We start from the raw sequence: 26,618 nt of genomic DNA, 5'->3' as shown, positions 1-26,618 counted from the left end.
TCCTATAGTGGTATGAAAGTGACTCCCTAGATAAACAAAATGATCAACCAGAATGTCCTCCTGGTATAAAATAATGTCACTTAAATCCCTAATATACATTTCCAGTATATTCAGCCATAATATTGTAAACATTTCACATCCGTCCAGCAAGAATTTGTTGTATGCAAGGAAATGTATAAAATACTGGGTGAATTATAGAAAAAATATGAAACAGAAATGCGTTTCTGGGGCCATAAAATTTATTTAGATGATGAACTATATGCAAATTAAATAATTTGTTAAAAATGCAAAGAAATACCTTTTTTATAAAATATTGTAATTTTATTTTTTATTTTTCAATTTTTCTTTTTTATTACACATATTATTTATTTATTTATTATTATTATTTTAATAGTTATTTCCCCAATACAATTTTTTTCTAGTGTACAATATGATGACCCAATTACACATACATGTACACATTCTGTTTTCACACATTATCATGCTCCCTTAAGTGCCCCAATCATTTCACTTTCCTGATAATTATTTTCCTATTTCTCTGACTGTTACTCTCTCTGAACATTGCATTTTCTATCTGACCATTAATACATGCCATTTCCTGAGTCTTGGTTCTGGATTCTCTGTATCAACTTTAGTCTTTATGTAGTCAACTACATCCAAACCCATCGACTTCCACACACTAACCTTTATATCTCCAGGCCACAGTTTTCTGCCTTCTTGATGTCTCTTCCTGGTTTTGTCTTCAATCCAGACTCTCAGTATTTCTATCTTAGGGAATGGCACCAGCATTCATCCACTGGGATGTAAAAAGGTTAACATAATAGCTATCCTTGACTCTTCACTCTCAGATATGTCTGTTTCCCTCTATATCTGCCAGCCCAACACTCTAATCCAAGTTTCCCGTCATGCTTCACCTGGACTTGAGTGAAGACTTTTAACTGGTTTACTTTCCTTTATGCTGATCCTTTCCAAAGTATCATCCATGCAGCACACAGATTATCCATAAAATTGAAATTCAAATCATATTATCCTACTGCTTAATCTTGTCAATGTATCCCATTATGCCTTTCTTTCTTTCCTCTCTTACTTCTTCCTTCCTTCCTTCCTTTCTTTCTTTCTAACACAAAGTTTACAGCCTGTCTTATCCAATCTCTATCTTTCTTTGTCTTTGCTGGGTCTACTCTAGCTGCACTGGCCTTCTTGGAGACCCTTATTCTGCCCTGCTTCTCCTTCCACAGACCTGTGAATGGAAAATTAATCTCCTTTACTTTTGCTCTTACTTAGTTTTTAGCTTCTAGCTTATGCATAACTTCCTCAGAAACCTTCTATTAAGAGATTCTCTGGATAATGTAAACCTTTGCTTCATGACTCATTTAAAAATAAGAGTTTTTAATGTGGTTATTTGGTTGTTATCAGTTATTCCACTTGACTGAAGTTATATGAGCCCAGAAAGAGTATCTGTTTTGCTCACCATTACAACCGTAGTACTTAGCACTGTGTCTGGAACATAGTAGGAACTCTAAATGTGAATGGAATTATCCTGTGAAATAATAAATGGCTATAATAGGAAGTAATAGAAAATTTATTGAAGAGAATAAGAATAAATGATAGGGAAGAATTCGTGGAGATTATAAAACTTGGAGAGGTCTTAGAAAGATAGGGAGATTGGGAAGAGGCAGTGAAGTGAAGAAAGGCATTCCGAGCTGAGGAGCTGCATGAGCAGGATCTTAGAAATAGATAGTATCTTTTTGTGGGGGTTGGAGGAGATCATGTTCATGGCATGTGGAAGTTCCCAGGTCAGGGACTGAATCTCAGCTGTAGCTGCAACCTACTCCACAGCTATAGCGGCACTGTATCCTTAAACCACTATACCAGGCTGGGGATTGAATCTGAGCCTCAGCAGTGACCTGAGCCTCTACAGAGACAACAACATATCCTTAACCCACTGTGCCACAGGAGGAACTCAGATAGTATGTATCTTCTTTAGGTGATAGGATGGTAACTTAACCAGGTGAAGTATTCTGGTTCATTTTTGTGAACAATGGAGGTAACATTGACTGCCCAAGATTAGTCCAAACTTACAGACTTTAGAATACCAGGCAGTAGGAGACTGTCCTAATAACACAGTTTATGGTGTACATCATTTGGTTTCACTTGGGGGATTAAAAAGTTTTATGATTTTTCAAGTATTTTTTATGAGGGGGGAAGAAAAGCTTCTTTCTCAGAATAGAATCTTTTAATTGATCTTTAAAAAGCATCACCAAAAGTATTTTTCAAATCATTGACTACTTGAGCTCATTCTGGAGAATTATTTGGAAAAATTTGATATTAATGGCTATAACCGTAAGTGCTTTCAACTTGGGTCAGGATGATAAATCCTTTCACATACTTCATTAGTTTTAAAATTCTTCCTTATTTTGATACAGGCATAGTGGGGTAGTAGATGCTATTACCTAGATTCCTTATGAGACCTTCATCTTCCATTTGAATAGATTCCATATGAGGAAAAGTGAAGACAGAAAAGAAGTTCATTATTGTTATTTTGTACCTCTTCCATTGTTCTCTTGTTTTTAATCCTTGGTTTTGTTGGTGACCTTTTCTGTGTTTGGGAAAGCATTCCCTAAGCTTTCATCCAGTGATTAAGAAGCATTCATTATGCACTCTGTTTGACATGGTCATTACTTAATGCTCACTTAACAAAATTTTACAAGACCAAATTATCACAGTGGGTGAAAGAACAGATGGCCAGCTGGCCAGGATCCATGCCTGCTTTGTGACTGCCTTCTCAAGTCTGCCACAAAGAAGCCACATGCGAGACCTGAGGAAGCAGACCAAACACTAACTTTGCCTGTTCAGCTGGGCTTCCGTGTTCTCAGCTGTAAAGTCTGGGTAGGTACCCTTCCCATCTAAGTACAGCTGGAACCACTCCTACAGAGATCTCACTGCCTTGTGGTGAAGACGGCAGTCACAGGGGGCAGATTGCAAAAGTAAAAATAGAAATCCTTTCCCCCACCTCCTGTGACTGGCTTCAAAATCAAATCACTTTGCAAGATTTAAAAAGAAAGAGCTATAGTTTAGTGGAAATGGTGCACCTATTTTTAATACCTATTTGTAATTATATAATTATCCACAATCTGATATTTTACAAATTGCCAAAACATTCAGCCAAAAAAATTTGAACTGGCCTCCTGAGTTAAAATTGGGTTGTTGCAGTCTGTTAAGTAAGGATGAGAAAGGGCTACAAACAAAAATGCATTCAATCTCTAAGCTTTAGGTTTTTGTTACAAACTATGATAGGGGTTTGGGGTAATAGATTGTAATTCCTAAAATTAATAATAATTTTTAGTCAATCATCATACATTTATGAAGCAACATCAGGGTATCTAGCACTTTCTCAGGGTTTATGGGGTAGAAAGATACAAGGAATATGGGTCCCTGTGCACAAGCAGTATGTAATCTTCTTAGGGAGACGAAAGAGACCAATCTAATAATTAGAAAAGGGAGCAGTATACAGTGAGATGCTAATCATGCAGTACAGGCAGAAAGTTCAGTGGGAGCTGGAAAAAGGTGAAGAGCTGTCAGTGGAAGATTGATGAAGAACATGGAAATTTTGTAGCTTCCTGGAAACACCATGTGAAGCAGTGAGATTGCTTGATGCTCCTGAAACTTGGGCTCAGATATTTGCTTATAATAATACACATGGAAAACACTTGTCTCTCTCTGCCTTTAATCTATGCCCTGTCCTGTTGACATGTAGAAGAGGAAACAAACCAAGTAGCTCTGACTTGAAGGGTACCTTACCACTTTGCACCACCTGCTGATGTATATTCTGGAGCTTAAATTGTATTTTGCAATGCACGGCATGTGAGTTCTGACAGATGCACTTTTCAAACAAGTGATTTGCAGAGTTCTGTTTGGAAACAGCTCCCTGATTAAAGAAGGCTTTTTAAGGAATTAAAAATTGTTATGATTTCTTAGAGATAACCAGAGTTTGTTTACTGTAATCACTAGAAGCAGAGATTTTTTTTTCCCCTAGATTGATCAAAAAAATTATTGAATGTCTGCTTTATCAGTTAGATTGGATTGCATTTATGGTTTCTAAATTTTCATGGGAATTTTTACAGGGAAATCCCTTCTCTGATTCTAGTAGCTATCTGAAAAAAAGGAAAGCGTAACATTGCTTATCATGATGGTCCATACTTTTGACATCCATATTTCCATTAGATTATAGGAATTTTTATCCTATTGACTCAAGATTTTAAGCTACACACAAGCCTTCTGTTACTAACTTCAACAATAATAATTAATTTCATGTGGCATTCAATTGTTTACAAAAAATTTCTATATACTATCTTTAATGTTTATAGGCATAATATGCCAGAATTTGCTTCCTTTGCTTTCAAAAGAACATCAAAGGGCAACATTGTCTTTTGTCTTACGTTCACTATATATTGCTCTCTGAATGACAGGATCACATAATCAGTCAGTTAGCATATATTATTGGTTAGCTAAAAAATGCTCCAAAATAGACAACATGTTTTGGAGGATTTTTTAAAAAATGAGAGTTCCCATCGTGGCTCATAAGTTAACAAAACCAGCTAGTATCCATGAGGACTCAGGTTCAATCCCTGACCTTGTGCGGTGGGTTAAGGATCCAGCGTTGCCATGAGTTGCAGTGTAGGTTGAAAATGCAGCTCAGATCTCTCATTGCTGTGGCCATGGTGAATGTAGCAGGCTGTTACAGCTCCACTTGGACCCCTAGTCTGGGAACCTTTGTATGTCGCTGGTGCAGCCTTAAAAAGACCAAAAAAAAAAAAAATGTATATGCATTGTGACTACAGACTAATGAGACACATGCTTGTTTGAGTAATAAAACGTTCTGAGCTGAGAATTTCCATTATGCAAGTGGTGGTTTAGGAAGCTTATTTTGGCAGCAGTGTGCTAGGTAAATGGACAGAGGACAAAAAATATAAGATGGAGCTACATTAATAGCTGTCACTTTTTATCGACTGCTGGTACACAAATGATTACATACATTTATAGAAATTTATAGAAATAATGTGTATAATGACTTTCTCAGAGTGTTTGCTAAAAAACATACTGCCATTGGCAAGCCCAACTCTAAACAAAAGTGGATAAAGATTAACCCCAAGGAATCTTTTTTTTTAAATTTTTATTGACATGTGGTTGATTTACATTACAACCCCAAGAAATTTTAATTCTTCCTTCTATCTTGCCGTGATAGGTCCTCTTTGATGACACCAGTATAGCCACTTCTGTACTCTTTCTTGGCACTGCTCCAAACTTAAACAGCTCTTTTGATCTCCAAAATGATCAAAATTCATTCTGTGATGAGAGCCAAGTGAAATTAGTTTTAGCTAAGATGGTAATTGTTGATAAACATGAGGCTTTGTCAGCCAGCTTGGACAATAGATGAGATCTCTGGTTTCCTTAATCAACTTTATTGCTACAAGAAACAATGACCCAGGGCTCTAGAGGTTTGAATTGTACCTATCCAAGTCTACCAGGCATCTCAGAATGTGACCTTATTTGGAAATACGGTCCACATAGTTTGCTGGGGCTGCTAATACAAAATACCACAGCCTGGGTGGCTTAAACAAGAGAGTATATTTCCTTACTGGTCCCAAAGTGCAAGATCAACGTTTGGTTTCTCCTGAGGCCTTTATCCTTGAGTTGTTGACAGCCCACCTCTTGCTTTGTCCTCACACAACATTTCCTCTGGTGTTGGTACATCATTGAAGTCCCTTTTGTGGGTTCAGATTTTTTTTTTTTTTTTTGCTTTTTAGGGCCATACCCATGACATATGGAGGTTCCCAGGCTAGGGGATGAATCAGAGCTGTAGCCACTGGCCTACACCACAGCCACAGCCACACGGGATCTGAGCTGCGTCTGCAACCTACCCCACAGCTCAGAGCAATGCCAGATCCTTAACCCACTGAGTGAGGCCAGGGATCAAATCCACAACCCTCATGGTTCCTAGTCAGATTCCTTTCCGCTGCACCACCACGGAAACTCCCAGATATCCTCTGGGTATAATGGAGATTGGATTAGGGCCCACCTCCATGACCTTCTTTAATTGCCTCTTTAAAGGTCCTATCTCTGAATGCAGCCCAGAAATTAGGGTTTCAACACATGAATTGGGAGGGAAGCAGTTCAGCCCATCACAGGGTCTTTGCCGTATAACTAAGGATCTTGAGGTGAAGTTATCCTGGATTAGGGTGGGCCCTGAATCCAGTGACTGTCGTAAGAGGAGAGAACACAAAGACACATTGGAAAGAAGACCTCGGAGGATAGAGGCAGAAGGTGGAATGATGCTGCTACAAGCCAAGGAACACCAGAAGTGGGAGAGATGAGGATGGATTTTCCCCAGAGTCTGGAGAGGTAGCACTGCAGTGCTGACATCTCGATTTCAGACTTCTAGCCTCCAGAGCTGTGAGAGAATAAATTTCTGTTGTTTGAAGCCACCACGTGTGTGGTAATTTGTTAGCACCACTCTGGGAAACTGATACAGAGCTCCAAACACCTTTCTAGCCCCAAGTCATCTCATTGCCTTTATCTCTTATAAAGATTCCAGGGTTAATTCTTGTAAGAAAGTTTATCAGCTGGTATTAAAAAAAAAAAATCTCTTTAGCCCCAGATTTCAATTTTCATAATCTATTCAGATATTTTATATTTAAAAAACATCTTGTTAAATTTGCTGATTTCCCCCTTAAATTGAATGTTTTAGATTTATTTATAGTTTACCTCTCTAGATATATAAACATTATCCAGAAAATATAGACAATTTCTTTGCTCAAATGGCTGAATTTATACTTTACATTTAAAATGGAGAAGTAGAAAAGAGAAGGATGAAGAGGAAGAGGAGGAGAAGCAACTAGTGTAAAAAAAGATTTGAAAGTATCACTCCTGCAAACGTTCCCAAAAAAATTCCTTCTTTTTCAACTAGTTTTGAAACTGAGGGGCAATGGCTCAAAATGGAAACTGCCAAAATGCTCAAATCTTATTAAGTATAAAAGCAACAGTATAATAGAATTTTAACATGTTTTTCACACCAGAATTTGGAGTGAACTTTTGCGTCCAAACTATTCCCTTTTGATTGCCCTCCTAGAACAAATGGTGAAACTATTCTTTTGCAGTTGTTTCAGTGACATTCCCTTATTACATAATCTGAAATGTACATTCATTTTTAATATCTTACTGATGCCAGTGTTTCTGGAGCATAATTTGTAAAACTAACCAAGGCCCAGTATTGTCACAGGAGAGTATTAACCTATTTACTTTCTAATAATCTGCATATACACTATAAAGAATTTGTATTTTTTGGCATAATCTCTAAATGTGTGAAAAGCTAGCTGTGTTACCAATACATAAATCACTTTAACTCCATATTGTTATAATTATGAGATGGTAGATGCAAAACATAGCAAACTATATAGATCGATTCCTTTTGTGAGCAATTAACCTTGTTGACATACTTATATGAGCTTGCATTAAAAATGCCTGGAAAGCATGCTGTTGACTTCAGTTGTTCGTTCATATTGATCATATGCTGTCCCTGTTGTTTTAGGAGCTACTTAAAGATTACCTACAAAAGTATAACAGCTTTATCGATTTTGAAACTCCCTGAAGCCTCTTGTATCTTGGAAGTCCACTTATACTTTCATGTTAAGAGTGAAATTACCAAGTCTTGTCTAATCAGATAATTTCAACTTCTATGAACACGAATCACAACTGAAGTTCTAAGTACCATTGTGTATACTTCTTCTTTATACCTGTGATACAAAGAGAAGTAGACTTTTGAAATGGAAAGAATGGAGATTGCCCTTGTTTTTACAAGCTCTGAATATTTGAGTAATACTCATTTGTTTTCAAATTTTCCTCAGATCTTAAATTGTTTTCAAAGCTATGTATAAGTTCTAGATTAGTGCTGACATGTAAGAGAGATATGAGGTTCCTTAAATATTCCAAAGTTTTAGCAGCAAAAGTTAAGAATGTGGCCATATTACAAACATTGGTTAATACAATATCACTAAAGAAATTCTAGAATTAAAATTTCAGAAACCATTACATAAACAAAAAAGTGTTAATACTGAGCATGTATATTTGCAAGAGAGGACAGCTATTAAAGTACCTTTTTGCATAAACTGGACAACTAAGTATTTCCTTGTGTTGTAAGCTTCCCTTGCAGACAAATGTAATTCCACTCAAAATATTTATCACAAATTACTAGCAGAATGCTTATCACATAAGAGATGCTTAATGAATAAATATTATTTAAACTGAAATCATAAAAAATAAATTTAAAAACACTATGTTGAGCAATGTCAGGGTCAGTTTCTTTCTTATTCTCACAGTAAGAGCGATGGTATAAGCTATAGGTGATGATTACTATTTATCAGGGTACCAAGACATTAAAATAATGCCCACCTGCTTTCAGTATCAAAATAGAGATTATTGGATGGAGGGATACAAAAAACAGAAAATATTTCCTAGGATTTTGAATATGACTGGTCCACCTATCATTTGGAGAATGAAACCTAGAGACTATTGATACTAATTGTCACTGACTATTGATACTAATTGTCACTGTTTAATATCAAATACAAAATTTTTTGGCTACTAAGAAAATTTTGTGAGTTGAGATCTTGGCCTACATTTTATATCTTTATGTACTAACTTATATTCTGATTAGTTTATCTTGCTAATACTTTAAGTGAATGTCTTTATTTACATAGGAATCACTAAATTAGGAGACCAAAATACTACTGATAGAATTATATAATGTCACATTTTTCTCGATTATATGTTTGCCAGAGAATTAAGATATGTGTAATCATTACACAAAAGTTTAGATTCCAATGATCTGTTATTTACAGTTAAAATAATAGTACATTACAGATGTAATACTCTAGACGCTTAAACCATATTAGAGGTAAAAAATATTGGAGACCAACTATCAAGATTAAGGTTAAATTACTAACCTTATAGTATCTTAAGGTTAAAGGACTTGAACCTTAAAAGGTGTCAAAAAGTTACATAAAGTATGTTAATCAATTACTAATCAAGATGCCAAAAAATATTGATAGCTTATAAACCTTATAAGCTTGAATGGAATTTAACCTAAAGATATGATGGGCGTTGCACAATAATTGCCATATCCTTATTTACTAAAAATATATCACAAAACTACTATGTGCCAACCTACTATGACTCTTACCATAGAAGATTAATGGTCTAATGAGGAAAAACCATCACTCATTTCAACACTCTTGTCTTGAATTCTCCAAAAGAGTGTTTACAAAGCATATATGCAAGGCATAAACATTGGTTTCATGGTATAACTGTTAGGGTCAAAAAAAATTTTTGTTTTTTGGGCCAGATCAATTTCTTATCCTTACAATGTAAGCAACAGTATACACACACCAAATACATTAAGACAAAATAATAGTGGGGAAGTACTCAGGTTTGACAGTTGCTTTCAAGCATACCTGAAGTGGAGTACACTTAGTCTAGCAGAGCCTCTCTATATTCGTAATATCTAAGACACTCTGTCCCATTTGCTGAAAATCCTTTGAAATATTTCCGTTTAGGAAGGTTTTGGAGTCCTGTATTATTTATAGGAATGTGCTTAGTGAGCTCATGATGATTCTGTGTGCATCTGTCATGATTAACATGTTAATATACAGATCTTTAACACAGCAGGAAGCATGGCTTAATGGAAAGGGCTTAGGTTTGTAGTCAGGCAGAATATGTTAAAAAAAAGATCTTGGCTTGTCCAGTTACGTATGCTACTTAACCTCTCTGAGCAAGCCCGTTTCCTTGCTTATAGAACAAAGATAAATTCTTAGGGAGCACCATAAAGAATTCTAGGTATATATCATGTTGCTTAGCATATAAAGTACTCTAGAAAAATTAAATCCTTTCCGCCTTGGCCTTAGCTCATCCTTACCCTCTAAATGAAAATCACTGAATTTCTTGGAGGAGGAAAAATAACACCAGTTACAGTGTTTGTAACAGGTAATCTTTTCCTGAAATCCAGATGTCACCTGAGGTCATGATGTCTTTAGGGGTATAAATAAAATGAGCACCAACTCTCTAACTCATGTCTTTGGGGAAGCCCAGAGGCTGTACCAAGATTGCTGGACAGACTTCACTTGTGCCCCCAGGAAATATCTAGAGTGTCTGGGCCTAGACACTTCTGTCAGACTGGTCTTCAGGTTCCTGTGCCCACTGGATTCTGGAATCCCTTGGGTGTCATGTGCTGCAACGCTTCTTCCCTTCTGCCAGCAAGAGCCAAGAAAATAGCTTAGCCCCTTCCCCTTGATTTCCCCAAATACCACACACAAGTCTGTGTCTAGCAGATTCGAATGTAGATCTGGATAGTCCAGCAGAGACAGGTCACATCGCAGCTGTGCAAACAACTTAAACCTAAACTTGAGACATCACGGTTTCTTACTAGCTAATTGTCTTCACAGATTACAGCTTCACAGCGTGTTACTTGACCCCCTTCACACCTCAGTTTGCTTCCAGTTCTGCTTGCGGGGGTCTCCCCTCCTTGGTTGTCCCCATCCATTCCGAAGTTCTTCCCTTTATAAGGCAGAACTACTATTCATTCTCAGCTTCTAGCCAGTTCTACTTTTCCAGAGATTTTTCTGTGACAGACTTAACAGTCATCTTTATTCCAGCCTCACTTTGGCTCCTTGTTCAAACTGACTTCCTTGACCACCTTCCTCCTAATTGTGGCTTTAACTGATCCTAAGAACTGGCAGAAGCCTTACTATTTCAGTCATTTGGTTTTTTTACCCCTCCTCACCCAAGTCTATAAGTGGAAGGGAACATGGAAAATATTTTTCTTTCTTTTTTTGTGTCTTTTGTCTTCATAGGGCCACCCCATGGCATATGTAGGTTCCCAGGCTAGGGGTCCAATCGGAGCTACAGCTGCCAGCCTACCACACACCACAGCAATGCCAGATCTGAGCCACGTCTGCGACCTACACCACAGCTCACTGCAACTCCAGATCCTTAACCCACTGAGTGAGGCCAGGGATCTAACCCGAAACCTCATGGTTCCTAGTTGGATTCATTTTCCTGCGCCACGACAGGAACTATATTTTTCTTTATGAGATGAATTACATTACTATCTCGAAAGGTCAGAAATAGCTTAATCATTTTTGGTCTTAATATTTTTTTTTTCCTCCAGGAGAATTCCTTAAAGCCAATTTTCCGTTTTTATTTTTGAGAAGTCACTGAACTCTTACTAGGCTTGTTTCTTCATCTCCAAAATTGAAAGATTGGATTAGGTGATCTCCAATGCACCTCATTTGTTTAAATTATGTAATTCTTAGACTACAATTATTAGTATTTTTTCTTTAGCAATTATATGCATGGCTATCAGTTACCAGTAGTTAAAAAAAAAATCTCAGTAATATATTTTCTTCTTCTGAGTGAGTCAAAACTCTAATATCATTTTTTGTTCATTCTCCCCTCCCCAGTGGTTGATTCTATAAGGAGTTTTAGAATCATGGATTTAGGTTCTAGGTTTTAGGATCGAGTAGTGTTAGTTTGGGACCTAAATGTATCACTTGTACATGTCCATTTGAGAAATACTGTCTAATCATTTGACCTTCAGTTTTTTTTTTTTTTTTTTTTGAAATAAAAGAGAATGGTAATGACAACTATCTCATCTAGTTGCTGGGAGGAATAAATGAAATTATTTTTTGCGAAAGGAATTTGCAAATTGTCAGGCAGCATAGTGCTAATTAATTTGAGAGGTGGGAAGAAATAGAAAGTGCGAAAGAGGAGAAGAACCTAGGGATTCTGTATCATGGTCTGCATTTTTTGAGATGGAAGAAAATGATCATTGGTGCTGCACCCTCTTCTTTTCTCAGATATCGACAATAAATCACCTTACGGCAGGTGTTAGTTGATTTAATTGACAAGTACTGCATAGCACAGAACTGCCTACCTGAATAAATGTATTATTTTTAATTGGCATGGAGATATCTGGAGAGAGGTCACAGATACATTGATTTCTTTTCACTTTTTGAAAGTCAGCCCTACCATGAAGTGAAGATCTAGACAACAGCGTTACCACATTGTTTCCTATTCCGTGCATATCTTTTTTTTAATATACATATTGTTATTAGATTCTATAACCATTGGATTTCATGAAATTTTAAACTGGGGGAAATTGCTGTAGGAGGTGATAGTATTATAAAGTCCAGCCTCAATGCAGGACACAATTGCCCAAAACCCTCAGTGCTTCCTGTTACTACCTTCTGGAGGTTGGGGAATTTCCTTTTCTTTCGTGAAGTCCTTAAAAGTCTTTGACCCCCACTGGAGTTAGGATTGCACTCTTTAATAGCTTTCCAAGATGAAGCCCCTGCCCAGTTGCCTCAGGTTATCAACCTTCTACCATTTTTGTGTTCAACATTTCACCTTCTCTCTAGTCTCTGCAGAAACTGCTTGCTCCTCTTCTTGACTAACCTTCTAGGATGCTGGAATTCATCTCTACAAACAGGATGAGACACTTTGTTTAACTACTCTAGCTTTCCTTTCCTTTCCTTTTATTTATTTTACTTATTTTTTTATTTTTTTATTTTTGCTTTTTAGGACTGCACGTGCAACATACGGAAGTTCCCAGGCTAGGGGTTGAATTGGAGCTACCGCTGCCAGACTACACCGCAGCCACAGCCATGCAGGATCTGAGCAGCATCTGCAACCTACACCACAGCTCACAGCAACACTAGATCCTTAACACACTGAGTGAGGCCAGGGATCGAACCTTCATCCTCTTGGATCCTAGTCAGGTTTGTTACTGCTGAGCCATGATGGAAACTCCAAGCTTTCCTTTTCTAATGTGTACATCTTAGTTTTCTCTTCAATGATATTTGTTTCACATCAATGTGTTCTGGCCTCTCCAATTAAAGAAAGAAAGAAAGAAAGAAAGAAAGAAAGAAAGAAAGAAAGAAAGAAAGAAAGAAAGAAAGAAAGAAAGAAAGAAAGAAGGAAAAAGAAAGAAAGAAAGAAAGAAAGAAAGAAAGAAAGAAAGAAAGAAAGAAAGAAAGAAAGAAAGAAAGAAAGAAAGAAAGAAAGAAAGAAAGAGAAAGAAAGAAAGAAAGAAAGGCAGGCAGGCCCATTTGAAGAGCCCTGTATATTTTCTTTGGCCTTTCTTCATCTCCCAGGGAGAGCTTTATCTCCTTCAACTTATCTCTTCCCTTCTTCACAATGAACAGTCTGGGTTCTTTCCTAAGTCAACTAGCATCCTCCAAGAGTCCAAGCAAAAGACTTAAAAGAATTAGAGATACAGAAGGTTTTTGGGGGGAATGACTGTGATGGACAAAATGGAGAGAAAGCAAGAGTAAGTAGGATTAGGCTTTAGACTGTGACACAAACCTGACAGCTCTGAAGGGAGGAAAAGAAAGGAGGAAAAGAAGGGAGGAGGATTACAAACGAAAAGCCTTGGACTGCTATGGCCAGTGAGAAAGTCTCAGCCTTACCAAAGGGGCAGCCCCAAGTATAGAGTAAAGAATGTGCAATAGAAAAGTCATCCTGGGTCAGGCAGGACCCCCACCCCGGAGCACTCTTCCCCCCAGGTGCCAGCAGCTGATTCTCTCCAAGGGACATGGAGCACCACACTCCTTTTGGCTGTCACAGGTACCAGTCACCCTGGTGGAAGTACTTTCTCAGAGCTTAAAAATAACTCTCAGTGTCTCTTCCCTGTATTTGCAACTTTCGATGAACTATTTCCTATACATTGGCAAAGATGATAGTTTTCCAGAAGTATGCCACACCTACCACAAACTCACAAATACTCAATAAAAGTGTTGCAACCAGCTATCTACTTCACTTGGCCTATGTGGATATGGTCATTTGCAAGTTTATGCTAGTTTCACCAACAGGATACAAAAGCTCTTCAGTGTTCATAACTCTAGAAATTGCCATTCAGTATTATTTTTTAAACATGCAAAAATATTTTATAATTTGGAGACCTTTAACCACATTTAGTGCTAATACTTTTTGAATGTTTAATATGTGTCTATTCTTGGTATTTTCTATGTCTGGATTTTTTTCATCTATATCTTCCCTCTTTGAAGTAGATTGTATTAGCACTGGCATTTAACATAAGATGAGACTGAGGTAAAGAGAGATTAGATGAATCATCCAAGATGATGTTTAGCCTTTTAAGTACAAGCATAATTATAACCTGTGGGATTGGGATATGAGTCCTGGGCATTGTTTATTCAGGACCCAGTCTCCTGTGTAGGTTTTGTGGAGGTGTTTTGTTTTCTTTTTAGGGGCATACCTGAAGCATATGGGGTTCCCAGGCTAGGGGTCAAATCAGAGCAGCAGTTGCTGGCCTTTGCCACAGCTATAGCAACGGGGCCAAATCTGAGCCCCATCTGTGACCTCACAGCAACACTAGATCCTTAACCCACTGAGCAAGGCCAGGGATCAAACCTGAATCCTCATGAATACTAGTTGGGCTTGTAACCCACTGAGGCACAGTGGGAACTCCTCCTATGTTAGTTTTGGATGTTGGCTGAGTGAGGGGAGCTGGGGACTCCTGAAGTAGAGCTGGCTCCCTAGAATGAAAAAATATATATGCAAATAAACTGAGAAATCTTAAAAAGAAAGAAAAGTCTAGAAAGTGATGAAATCAGGATTCCAATCCAGGCTGTTGATCTCCAGAGCCCACACAACTACTACATTTCTTGTGCTGCTCACATCCAGGTGCTTTTCTCTATAAAACTGTCAATTGCAAAATGTTGACCTTTAAAGTATATGAATCAGTCAGCATTTTTTTTTTCATTTGTTTTGTTTTTTCTATCTTTCAGGTCCCTGCATTCCTAATCCATGCCATAATGGAGGAACCTGTGAAATAAGTGAAGCGTACAGAGGGGACACATTCATAGGCTATGTTTGTAAATGTCCCCGAGGATTTAATGGGATTCACTGTCAGCACAGTAAGTCATCCACAGTCATCGTGCTTTTATTATCATTGATTGCAAAGTACACAAGTCATTATCATTCTTGTTTGTAGTGGAATTGATAGAATCTCCCAGCAGCAAAGAGCCCTGGGCGTTGTAGCCTAATGCTGCTCCTCACCCACTGAATACATCACATCCCCAGCTGACGGCTCTTGGACCATGTTTCTGTCCTCCCAGGGGTGTGGGATCTAGCAGAATTCTGTTGGTGCTTTTCATCACTGTTGAGCCATACTTGCAAAATGCTGTTTTTATAGCGAACTGATATCTCTTCCTTTCACACTTGTCCTAAAGCTACCTTCTTCAAGCTTCCCAGACATTTGTCTATTGATTCAGTTCAGAGATGACAGCCAGAAAAGAAAACTGCCCACTTTGCCCTCTCTATGAACCAGTTTCCTCCTTCTTAAATGTTAGCGTTTTGAGTGTGAAAATCTTTGAGTTCAACAAGTGTCATCTGCCCTTCTGTCTTTTATCCTCATTCTTATTCATTCTGAAGTTAAAATATATCCACTTGTGATGATTTCTTCTTAGAAGTATGATTCAATCAGTTAAAAAAAAAGAAAAAATTATTCAACATTACTGCCTTTCTAACTCTTTCTAAACAGTAAGAATCTGGCTTTTAAACCTTCTCACCCTTTCCATCCTGGAGTCCTGCAGCAAAGAAAAGAAGAAATCAGGATGATATGACCTTAGGTGTAATCTATACCTCTAAACACTGGACAACATCCCATTATGAAAATTCTGTTCTCTTTCAAGGGGGATTCCTCCCCAAATGTGTGTGCTCCATGAAAACAGCCCTGAATTATGGGGCTCAAGTGGGGTGGCCAGACTGTCTTTCTCTGGGTGTTGCTTTGACACTATGTCACAAAGCTTTGTAGGTAGGTAAGGTTAGCAACATTCTCTTCAGGTGATTGGGTAAAGGTCAAGGCAGCCAAGATTATGGGCCCCCATCTCTTTCCTTCCAGAGATGGTTGAGTGTCTGTGTGTGAAAGCTGAGTAGGCATTTTACAATAAGGAAAAATCATCCGTAGTGAATCTGGACCCAGCCTGAGAAAAACCAGGAGCTTCTCAGTCCCTCATTGGTGATCTGAGCTCTTAGAGACCAATTCCATGTGCAGATATTATAATAGGCTGTGTTATATGTATTATAACAGGCTTCTACAGAAATTCCACAAATTCTTGGCTATTGCAGGTCTCCAGAAAAATACACAGTGCTTTGAAAGACTCAGAGCCAGGAGCCACAGTATATATTTTTTTTGTCTGTAGCTGAAAATCTGCCTCTGGCTGACATATCCAACTTTGCCTCATTCATTCTCGACGTCATGTTCTTAATCGACACCACAGTACTCAGGGTTCCTATGTTCACTACCCACACCAGGCCAGGCGCCACTCCCCTGTTCCCCTCCCTCTGATCAATACCCTACCTCTCCTCTGTTCACCTGAGGCAGCCTTATAAGAACATTTCCCTCCATGGCCCGCCATGGCTTCTCTGCTTGCCTGCTAAACCCCTAGAGCAGTTATGAGCTCACACCACTCATTGGGCACTTATGTCGAATCATACATCCAAGAAATCATCACAAGTGGACATATATTGTTTAACTTCCCAGGTTAAGTGAAAACAAAGATAAAAATACTGTCCTTAGAATAACAGTATTTGAAAGGCATGTGTAAACACTAGTGTCACTTATGACATCTGTGTGAAATTGGGTCTGGTCCTTATACCAAACTTGAGAAACTCTCAATTCTGGTGCATAATACCTGTACAATGCCACAACATTATTTTCACATCTCTGAGCCGTGTTTTCTTCATATCATGAAGACATGTTTAGTTTCTGTCATCTTTAATAGCCTAGAAGTGACGTTGATGTCAAGTCATCATTTGTCCCAGTATAATTGAGGTTGCTCTGAACAGGTGGTACTGGAGAAGCACCCACTGGCTTCTGACTCCCACATGTGGTTGGCTGTGAATGCTTTTCAGAGGACCATCAGGTTTGGAGAAATAGAACATCATTCTTATTCCCATCTCTGCAGTGGAACATGCAAGTCTTTTCTCTTGTACCTTACTCCATGCTCAAATAAGCTTATTAATGTTGAATTGCAAGGCTTATTTTGAAGTGCAAAGAAACACTCCCTCTTACTGCACCCTCTCTCCTGTAAGACCTTAGACCCATATTTAAGGTTTATGGGAAGCTGAAGGCTGAGGGATTCAATTTAGAGCTGGGATTTTGTGGTCTAAACAAACTGGCCCCTATTCGCTGAAGTGCATCATTATTAGAGGCAGCAGAGAATGGAGGGAAAGGGACTGGATTTGGAGTCAGAGACCTGGATTTGAGACCTGACCTTTAAGTTATTGGATAAGTGACCTTGAACTAATCACTTGACCTTTCTGTGCTTGAAGACACATAAATAGAGGAATTGAACTAGAAATAAATGATCTTTGGTTCATATAAGCTAGGAGAGTATTATGACTAAGTGGGTAGCTTGCTTACTGTTCAAAGGTTATCAAGCCTTCCTCTTTCTGGAGAAAATTGGAAAGGATTATATTTGGGAAAGCAAATTTAGAAGCACTGGAAGCCCTGAGAGTGTTTCCAGGTGGGAGACATACACACACAAAAAAAAACAGCTTTTTAATCCCTTACAAGAACTGCTAGGGATTTGAGTTTTGTGTTTCACAGTAGTAATACTTCAGATATACTCTAGAACCTTACCACACAAAATGTGGTCCTGCATCTTCAGCATTACCCAAAGCTTGTTGGAAATGCAGATTAAAAGGCATCACCTCAAACCAACTAAATCAGAAGCTATGTTTCTCAAGATGATCCCCAGGTAACGCTCACATGTGTTGAAGTTTGATAAATACTGTACAGGTTTTCAGTAGCTAAACTAGTCATATCATAGATGAAGATAGCAATTTCTGCATTGTTACATAACAATACATTATAAGCCTAATACTTTATGTGTTAAGTTTTTTGCTAATCAAAACTATACTGAAAATCAACAAAAATGGGAGATGGACTAATATAATATCTACATTTCATTTGGGAAAAGAATTGAAGGAAAATTCCTTAGACATCCATATATAAGTGGGGCTTATTAATTTAGTTCTATATGATAGAATGAGAATTACATATGTTTTGGAATATAGCTAAATAGTTAAAGAATTTTGTTTCATGATACCAGAGTGACAAATACATCATTCATAGGTTTAGTTTAACAACAATTTTGTCAGAGTTATAAATTAGAGAAAATGTTTTTGGTGCCAGCTTTAATATTAACCTACATATTTTTTAATTAGGTTTTAGTTTTTTAAAACAGTTTTAGGCTTACAGAAAAATTGAGCAGAAAGTGCAGATATTGCCCATATAGTCTTCTCCTACATATAGTCTACTATATAGAGAGTATATAGTATATGCATATAGTATAGTCTACTCCTGCATAGTCTTCTCTATTATTAGCTTTTCATGTTAATATGGTGTATTTGTTATAATTGAGGAACTGATGTTAATCCATTATTATTAAGTAAAATATATAGTTTATATTAGGGTTTACCGTTTGTATTATACAGTTCTATGGGTTTTGAGAAATGCATAATATCATAAATCCACCAAAGCCTCATACAGAATAGTTTGGCTAAGCTAAAGATCTTCTATGATTTGCCTATTCCTCTCTTCCTCCCTCCCCTCCACTCCTGGAAACCACTGATTTTTTTTTTTAACTGTCTCTGTGATTTTGCCTTTTCCAGAGTGTCATATAATTGGAATCCTACAGTGAGTAGCTGGAATCATACCATATGTAGACTTTTCAGACTGATTTCTTTCACTTAGCAATATGGAAGTTTTCTTCATGTCTTTCTGTGACTTGATAGTTCTTCTTGCTTTTAACCACCAAATAATATTCCTTTTTATGGGTGTACTACAGTTTGCTCATTCACCTACTCAAGAACATCTTAGTTTCTTCTTTTTCGCAGTTATGAATAAATCTGCTATAAAAATTCATGTGGAGTTTTTTTGTGTGGACATGTTTTCACCCTACTTGAATAAATACCTAACAGTGTGATTGCCAGAGCTTTTGGTAGTAGTACCTTTGATTTTGTCACAAACTGCCAAACTGATTTCCACAGGGGCTGTAGCATTTTTGCATCCTTACCAACAGTGAGTGAGAGTTTCATATTCTCAAAAGCATTTACTATAGTCAGTGTTTCAGATTGTAGCTATTAATATGCTTTTTTGGTGATGAAAATAGCATGAGGTTAATAACTTTATAAGACTAATAATGATTACTATGTTTTATATAGAATTATATGCATGTCCTTAAACTGTCATATGGTAATGTATACTGTGTGTGTGTGCAAATTATAAGATGTAAATTATAGGATGAATTGAACATCAAAATTGTCTGGCTGTTGGACTTTGAAGACATTTTTAAGCACGCACTTTTCTTTGAGGAGCTGCATTTTGGGCTGGCTAGAAGTAATCATATTTTATTAGTTGCCTAGTAACAAATCTAATGCCTTAGGGAAGGACTGCTTCTTCACTGCCAGAACTCTTTGCCCATCCTACCACTGAAGGAAGGCACTCTATGGTTTCTTCCCTACCTGTGCATGGCTTTGCAGTCTTCAATTTCTTACAAGAACACGTTTTCTTGTTTCCTGTTCTTTGAGGAAGGAGAGTTGATCTTGGGGCCCACCAAGTCCTAAAAAAAGAAAAGAACCATTTTCAAGAAGGGCCCATGTTACCAGATTAGCTCAAGATAAAATGTTCTCTAATACCTTTTTCAAACTGAGAAATTTGACCAGAAAAACCACAAAATTTAAAACTTTCTGCTTTGTATATTATGCTAAATGTTGTAAACCAGTTTGGTCTTAATTTTATACTATTAATTAATGGGTCCATATAATCAACAAATATTTATTGGGGCAAGGAGTCATTTTACTTTTCTCACTTACTTATTTCCCTTTTCTCTGAGTTAGCCAGTCATATTTTCTGTTTTAACAATCACTGCTAATTGGATTAATCACATATTTGGCAGTTACATGTGTTTTCTGGTGCTTGTTAAACAGTCAGAATTTGGTCCCATCTCAGCCCTGTTGAATCAGAATCTTTGGTTGGTACCCTGGATATAGTTAAAGGTACCCATACAGTCCTTAGGTGCACCAACTTTGAGGACTACTGGATAAAAAAATGTCTCTTGATTTCCAAATTATCCTGGAAGAAGCATTTTTTTAAATAAATTTTATTGGAGGATAGTTGATTAGGAAGTTGTGTTAGTTACAGGTGTACAACAAAGTAAACCAGGTATACATAAGCATATATCCATTCCTTTCCAGACTCTTTTCCCATGTAAGTTATTATACAGTATTGAGTAGATGACCCTGTGCTATACAGTGGGTCCTTGTTACCCATCTATTTTGTATATAACTGTGTATATGTCAATCCCAAAACCCTAATTTACCCTTCCCCCTCATATTTCCCCTTTCATATCCATAAATTTGCTTTCAAAATCTTTTCAGTATTTTTCTGTTTTCTAAGTTCTTCTGTATCATTTTTATTAGATTCCACATATTAGTAATTTCATGATAATTGTCTTTGTCTGACTTACCTCACTTAGTGTGATAATTTCCAGGTCCATCCATGTTTCTGTAAATGGCATTGTTTCATTCTTTTTTATCACTGAGTAATATTCTATTGTATATATCTTTATCCAGTCCTCTTCTGATGGACATTTAGGTTACTTCCAGTCTTGGCTATTGTAAATAGTGCTGCAATGAACATTGGAGCACATGTATCTTTTCAAATTATATTTTTTCCTGGATATGTGCCCAGGAGTGGGATTGCTGGATCATACGATAGTTCTATTTTAAGTTTTTTAAGGAACATTCATACTGTTCTCCATAGGTGGTTTCACCAGTTTACATTCCAATCAACAGTGTAGGAGGATTCCCTACTTTTCTCTACTCCCTCTCCAGTATTTATTGCTTACAGACTTTTTGATAATGGCCATTCTGACTGGTGTGAGGTGATACCTCATTGAGGTTTTGATTTTCATTTCTCTAATAATTAGTGATGTTAAGCATATTTTCATGTGCTTTTGGCAACCTGTATGTCTTCTTTGGAGAAATATATGTTTAGATCATCTGACCTTTTTTTTTTTCTTCTTTTTGTCTTTTTGCTATTTCTTTGGGCCGCTCCCGCGGCATATGGAAGTTCCCAGGCTAGGGGTCCAATCGGAGCTGTAGCCCCCGGCCTATGCCAGACCCACAGCAAAGCAGGATCCAAGCCACGTCTGCAACCTACACCACAGCTCACGGCAACGCCGGATCCTTAACCCACTGAGCAAGGGCAGGGACCGAACCTGCAACCTCATGGTTCCTAGTCGGATTCGTTAACCACTGCACCACGATGGGAACTCCTGACCATTTTTTTAATTGGTTTTTTTTTGCTTTTTGGTGTAAAGCTGTATGAGATGTTTGTATATTTTGGAAATTAATCCTTTGTCAGTTGCTTCATTTGCAAAGATTTTCTCCCACTCTGTGGATTTAGACCTAGTTTTTGATACAGATCTATCTTGATCAATTAATGAAGAGTCAGTTAGTACTTAATGGTTCTGTGCTTCACCCTTCTTGTATGATAATTCAATTCAGTAAATACATACTAAGACACACTGTATTATGTGCTGGAAATAACATGTCTGTAAAAGTGGAATTAATAATCCTTTGTCCTGCTTCCCTAAATAGGATATTTGTTACCATACGACGAGATGTTTCGGAACACACTTTACACATTTTAAAGAGTAAGCTGTGCCTAATGGATGAATATTTTAAAATATAATGGGAATTCCTATTGGTCTTTAATTTTTCCCTTCCCTTAAAAACATTTTAACTGTAACAATTTTAGAAAAAATGAGTTGTGGGGCAGAGGGAGGCCCAGTTTGGAGCTTTATGCTTTTCTGTAAGAATTCTTGTCTTACACCCTTAATTCTAATAGATAATTATTAATTCATTAAATTACTCTTTTTAATTTTAGCTCGATAGCCTCTTTATTTTAGTTTTCCCACTAGAGAATCAATTTGCCCTAATAAAGTATGCACTTCAAAGCTGTGTGGAGACTTTACCTGGAGTTATTACTGACACCTGCAAGCTATATAACTACAGTGGCTAAATAAAGACCTCTAAGGAGACTTCCAAAATAGACTTGCCTCCAACCCCTAAAGGTTTTTGACTGCAGATTGAGAATTCAAATCTTCCTGTTTGCTGAGAACTTTGCAGGTCAATGTTAGTCCCCTTAACTCTGTAAGACAGAGGTTCTCAAACTTGGTGTGCATATGAAACATCTGGGAGTACAGATAAATATTCAGATTCCTCTTGCTCCTCCATAGAGATTCCAATTTAATAGATGTAATTTTGGACTCAGGTCTGACTATTAACAATTACCCTAGTGGAACTGACACAAACGATTCTAGAACACTGGTTCTCACCTTGGTTGCACATTAGAATCACCTGGGGACTTATGAAACATACTGATGCCTGGCTTCTACCCTAGAGATTCTGTTTTAATTGGTCTGGGGTATGGTTTAGGCATTAGGAGTTTTAAAACCTCCCCAGATGATCTTAATGTGCAGGCGAGGCTGGAAATCGATGTTCTAGAACCATACTGTGAGTAATTCCTCTGTCTTAAAGAAACCCAGCAGAAATACTCAAAGAGAAAGGAAGTTCAGGATACATGAATATAACCCCATACTAAGTGTATCATCAGGCAACCTCATTGAATGTTGTCATTTCAACTTTTACCTACTACAATGGAAATCATCTTACAGAGAGAACCCTCAACTGATTGAAAGAATCAGGGCAAAGGAGGATATTAGCTTCTGTTCTTAACATATGTTATCCCTTAATCTATCTGCAGTAGTCAGAATTGCAAAGCATTTTCATTTTCTCATTTTCACTCTTTTTCAGGAGCGTCACAAAGAGCACTGTCCTGGCAGAGATATGTAATAGATGTTTATACAGAAACGCTATTCAAATATAGGCACAGTCTGTGATTTTTACAATGAAATATTCCGGTATTATCAAACTCAAAATATGTGAAAATCACTACTTGAAATGACAGTTAAACATGGTTTTTTTCTTGTTACTTATTAAAAGAAATTTGATTGTCAGGAAACCATAAGCTCTGAACAAAAATTTGTCAAACTCAATTTGCCACAAAGGTTCTACTCACGAAGTTGGTGTATTTATGCAAATACGCCTGACCTTCTAAAACTGAGTCACTCATGGTCTTATAAAGGATCTTTTCAGGAATAGAGAGGTTGCCACAAATGCAGTTTAAAAAATAAATCCGTTGCATGTAATCCAAATTTCCCAGGCCTCTCAGCTTGTGGTGGTGTTAACGTTGAATTTCAAACGCCTATTGCTCTTAGCTACCATTTTCCAATACCATTTGCCGCCGTAGGGCCTCATTCTCTCTTGAAGTCTTCCTCACCCAGGCCAGGAGTTTATTTATTAACTCATTTACACAGTTGACAAATGATTTTTGAGCTCTTAGTTACTACTTTGCCAGGCTGCCTCATGTGCTTAGAAAGGAGTACCGGCTCCCTGGCTCTGTTGCCTCTTCCACCTTGAAAGTATTGCCAGGGTGCCACCTACTCTTTCCTTTGCTGGTGGCCACCCAGCCACCAGAAACCACATAGTCTGAGGAATCATCGGGCCAAGTCGAGCCATTTTAATGACACTGGGTCCTCCTGTGCCCCTGAGGCTAGGGTGTCAGAGGGCTCTTCCCAGCCTCACACATCCATTTATGGACACAGATGCTCAACCTCCTACCTGAAATGCTTCTACTTTCTTTCTTTTTTTAAATTAAAATATCATTGGCATGTAATATTATATTCATTTCAGGTATACAGCATCCTTTTTTGTGATGAGACCTTTTAAGATCTATCCCTTAGCAACTGTCAAATATGCAATACAATATTAAAAGTGTAGTTACCATATTGTATGTTATATCCCCAGGAAACTTGTTTACCTTTTAACTAGAAGATTTTATCTTTTGACCCCCTTTACCCATTTTGCCTACTCTCTTAGCACCTTCCTCTGACAGCCATCAATTTTCTTTGTTTATCTGTGTTTGTTGTTGTCTTGGTATACCTGAAGATAGTGTTGGATCCCACAGGTTAAGGGCTCAGACCCACAAGACTGCCTCCATCCTACTTCTGATACCAACTGAAAGTTGTAGGTCCCCAGGTTACCAACAAGTGCCATCAGATTTGGCTGTAAATAGAAAGTTCCCTTCTCAAGGGCCATTAATTTGCTAGAACAGCTCACTGAAATCAGGGAAACACTTACCATTAACAGTTATTAAAGGATGTGATAAAGGATACAGATATCAGGCCAGATGAAGTGATACATGGGGCAAGGTCTGTGAGGGTCCAGAGCACAGGAGCTTCTTTTGGTGGAATTGAGGTATGGATATATTCACCAGCCTGGAAACTGTGAACCCTGTACTTTAGGGATTTTTATGGAGGCTTCCTCACATAGGCATGATCAAACACTAATTCCATTTTTAATCCTACTCCTTTCTCAAGAGATTGCAGGACAAGGCTGAAAATTTCAAGCTTCTAATCATAGCTTGGTCTTTGTGGTGACCAGCCATCACGCAGGGGCCAGCCAAGCCTACCCAGAGTTTCCTTCTTAGAACAAAAAACACTCCTCTCACCCAGGAAATTACAAGAGTTTTAGGAGCTCTGTATAGTTGGACCTGTGGGCAGAGACAAAGATAACCAAGCCCTTGGTATCTAGGACTTCCATTCTAATAGAGAAGAAAATAATAAAAAACATGAGACCACACCTTTACCATAGGGCTTAGCGCCTGTACCCTTGGACATTTATCCCAGAGAAATGAAACCTTAAATCCATACAGGTGTCTCTACATGGATGTTCATCACGGTTGTGCTGGTGATAACCCAAACCTAAAATCGGCCCTGATGTCGTCCAATAGGTAAATGGTTAAACAAACATTGGTATGTACATTCCATGGAATACTTACTTCTCAGCAAGGAAAAGGAAGGAACTGTTGACAAATACAACTTAGATAAATCTCTAGGAACTTAAGCTAAGTGGACCAAAAAAAAAAAAAAAAAAAAAACCCAAAAAAATCCCAAGGCAATAACATACTGGATGATTCCAATTATGTAATATTTTTGAAATGACAAAATTTTAAAAGGAAGGACAGATTCCTGAGTGTTAGGGAGGGAGTTGAGAAAGTTGAGGGTGGTCTTAAAAGGACAACATGATATATCCTTGTGGTACTGAACTCGTTTAGTACATTGACTAGGATGATAAATATACAAGCCTACTTATGTGATAAAATTGTAGAGAATGACTTACATACACACAAATGAGTATAAGTAAAACTGGAGAAATCTGAATAAGATTTATATAGTAATAGCAACATTTAGTTATGCTTTTATATTACAGTTTTGCAAAATATTAACCATTGTGGAGAACTGGGTAAAGTGTTCTTATATCATTTTTTTACAAATGCATTTGACTCCAGTTATTTTAATAAAAATTTCATTTAAAAAGATAATGTAAGATATAGTATATGTTACACATATACATAGTACTAAATTAGTAACATATAATATCAGTAGTAGTAATATGTATTACAGGTATAAGAACTAAGGAGCAGAGTTGTTTGAATGATATTTTAGAGCATGGCCACAATTTTTTCCTCTGAATGGCACTTGTGCCAAGAAATGCATGAAGCCAGGAAGCCAGCCAAGTACACCAGAGGGAGTGGAAGTAAAGCCTAAAGTCCTCAGATGTATATGTGCTTGGAGCCTGATGAATGTTGAGGAGGGGAGGCAGAAAGAAGGCCTGGCTGGTGGTATGGAAGAACCATATAGGGCCACAGAGAGTATTTTTTATTTTATTGAAATGGTGGGAGAGCACCTTTGGAGAATGGAGAGCAAGAGTACGTTAACTATTTTTCCTTTGGAGAATAGCTATGAACACTGGTAAAGAGTAGGCCATGTTGGGGCAAGGTGCTGGTGGTTGGGACTGAGGTGCATTTAGGACTTATGGGTTGCTGAATAATGTTCAGATTTGGAAAACCTTTTCAAGGAGATTACACTGGTGTCATAAATACTTGTTTTGCCCTACTTATTTTCAGTAACATTATAATTATTTTTACTTAAGCTCATGTCATAGACTTGGGCAGTATAAGATGTTGTTATATTATGCTTTGTTAGTGATATTTGTTTCTAGCCTTGAACAGCAACATTATGATAGAATCTAGAATTTTAAAGAAAAAAAATGTGTGTATATGCATGGATGTACATACACATATAACCAATGCTTTAAATATACATAATGTTAAAAAGGTAATTTTCAACTCTTGATTTTTTTGGAATGTGGAAAGTACTCAATAACATTTGAGAATTTAATTTATCTGTTTGTCTTTTTTTTAATTTTTACTTTTTCCATTATAGTTGATTTAGAGTTTTCTGTCAATTTCTACTGTACAGCAAAGTGGCCCAGTCATATATATACACATTCTTTTTCTCACATTATCCTCCATCATGTTCCCTCACAAGTGACTGGATATAGTTCCCTGT

The 26,618-nt window shown here is 37.4% G+C and overlaps 1 protein-coding gene across 2 annotated transcripts in view; it reads left to right on the top strand.

The window, feature by feature from the left end:
- EDIL3 (EGF like repeats and discoidin domains 3) overlaps positions 1 to 26,618 on the top strand; it is a 431,857-nt gene that overhangs the window by 178,956 nt on the left and 226,283 nt on the right. For both annotated transcript variants that reach the window (XM_005661542.3, XM_021084514.1), the window contains one exon: positions 14,859 to 14,987. In XM_005661542.3, the coding sequence (XP_005661599.2) occupies positions 14,859 to 14,987 (129 nt within the window). The remainder of the gene's footprint in view (positions 1 to 14,858; positions 14,988 to 26,618) is intronic.

Source organism: Sus scrofa, chromosome 2, assembly GCF_000003025.6.
Source record: "Sus scrofa isolate TJ Tabasco breed Duroc chromosome 2, Sscrofa11.1, whole genome shotgun sequence".
NCBI classification, from domain to species: domain Eukaryota; kingdom Metazoa; phylum Chordata; class Mammalia; order Artiodactyla; family Suidae; genus Sus; species Sus scrofa.
The sequence above is the reverse complement of the archived record's forward strand: the minus strand, read 5'-3'. Positions and strand labels throughout refer to the sequence as shown.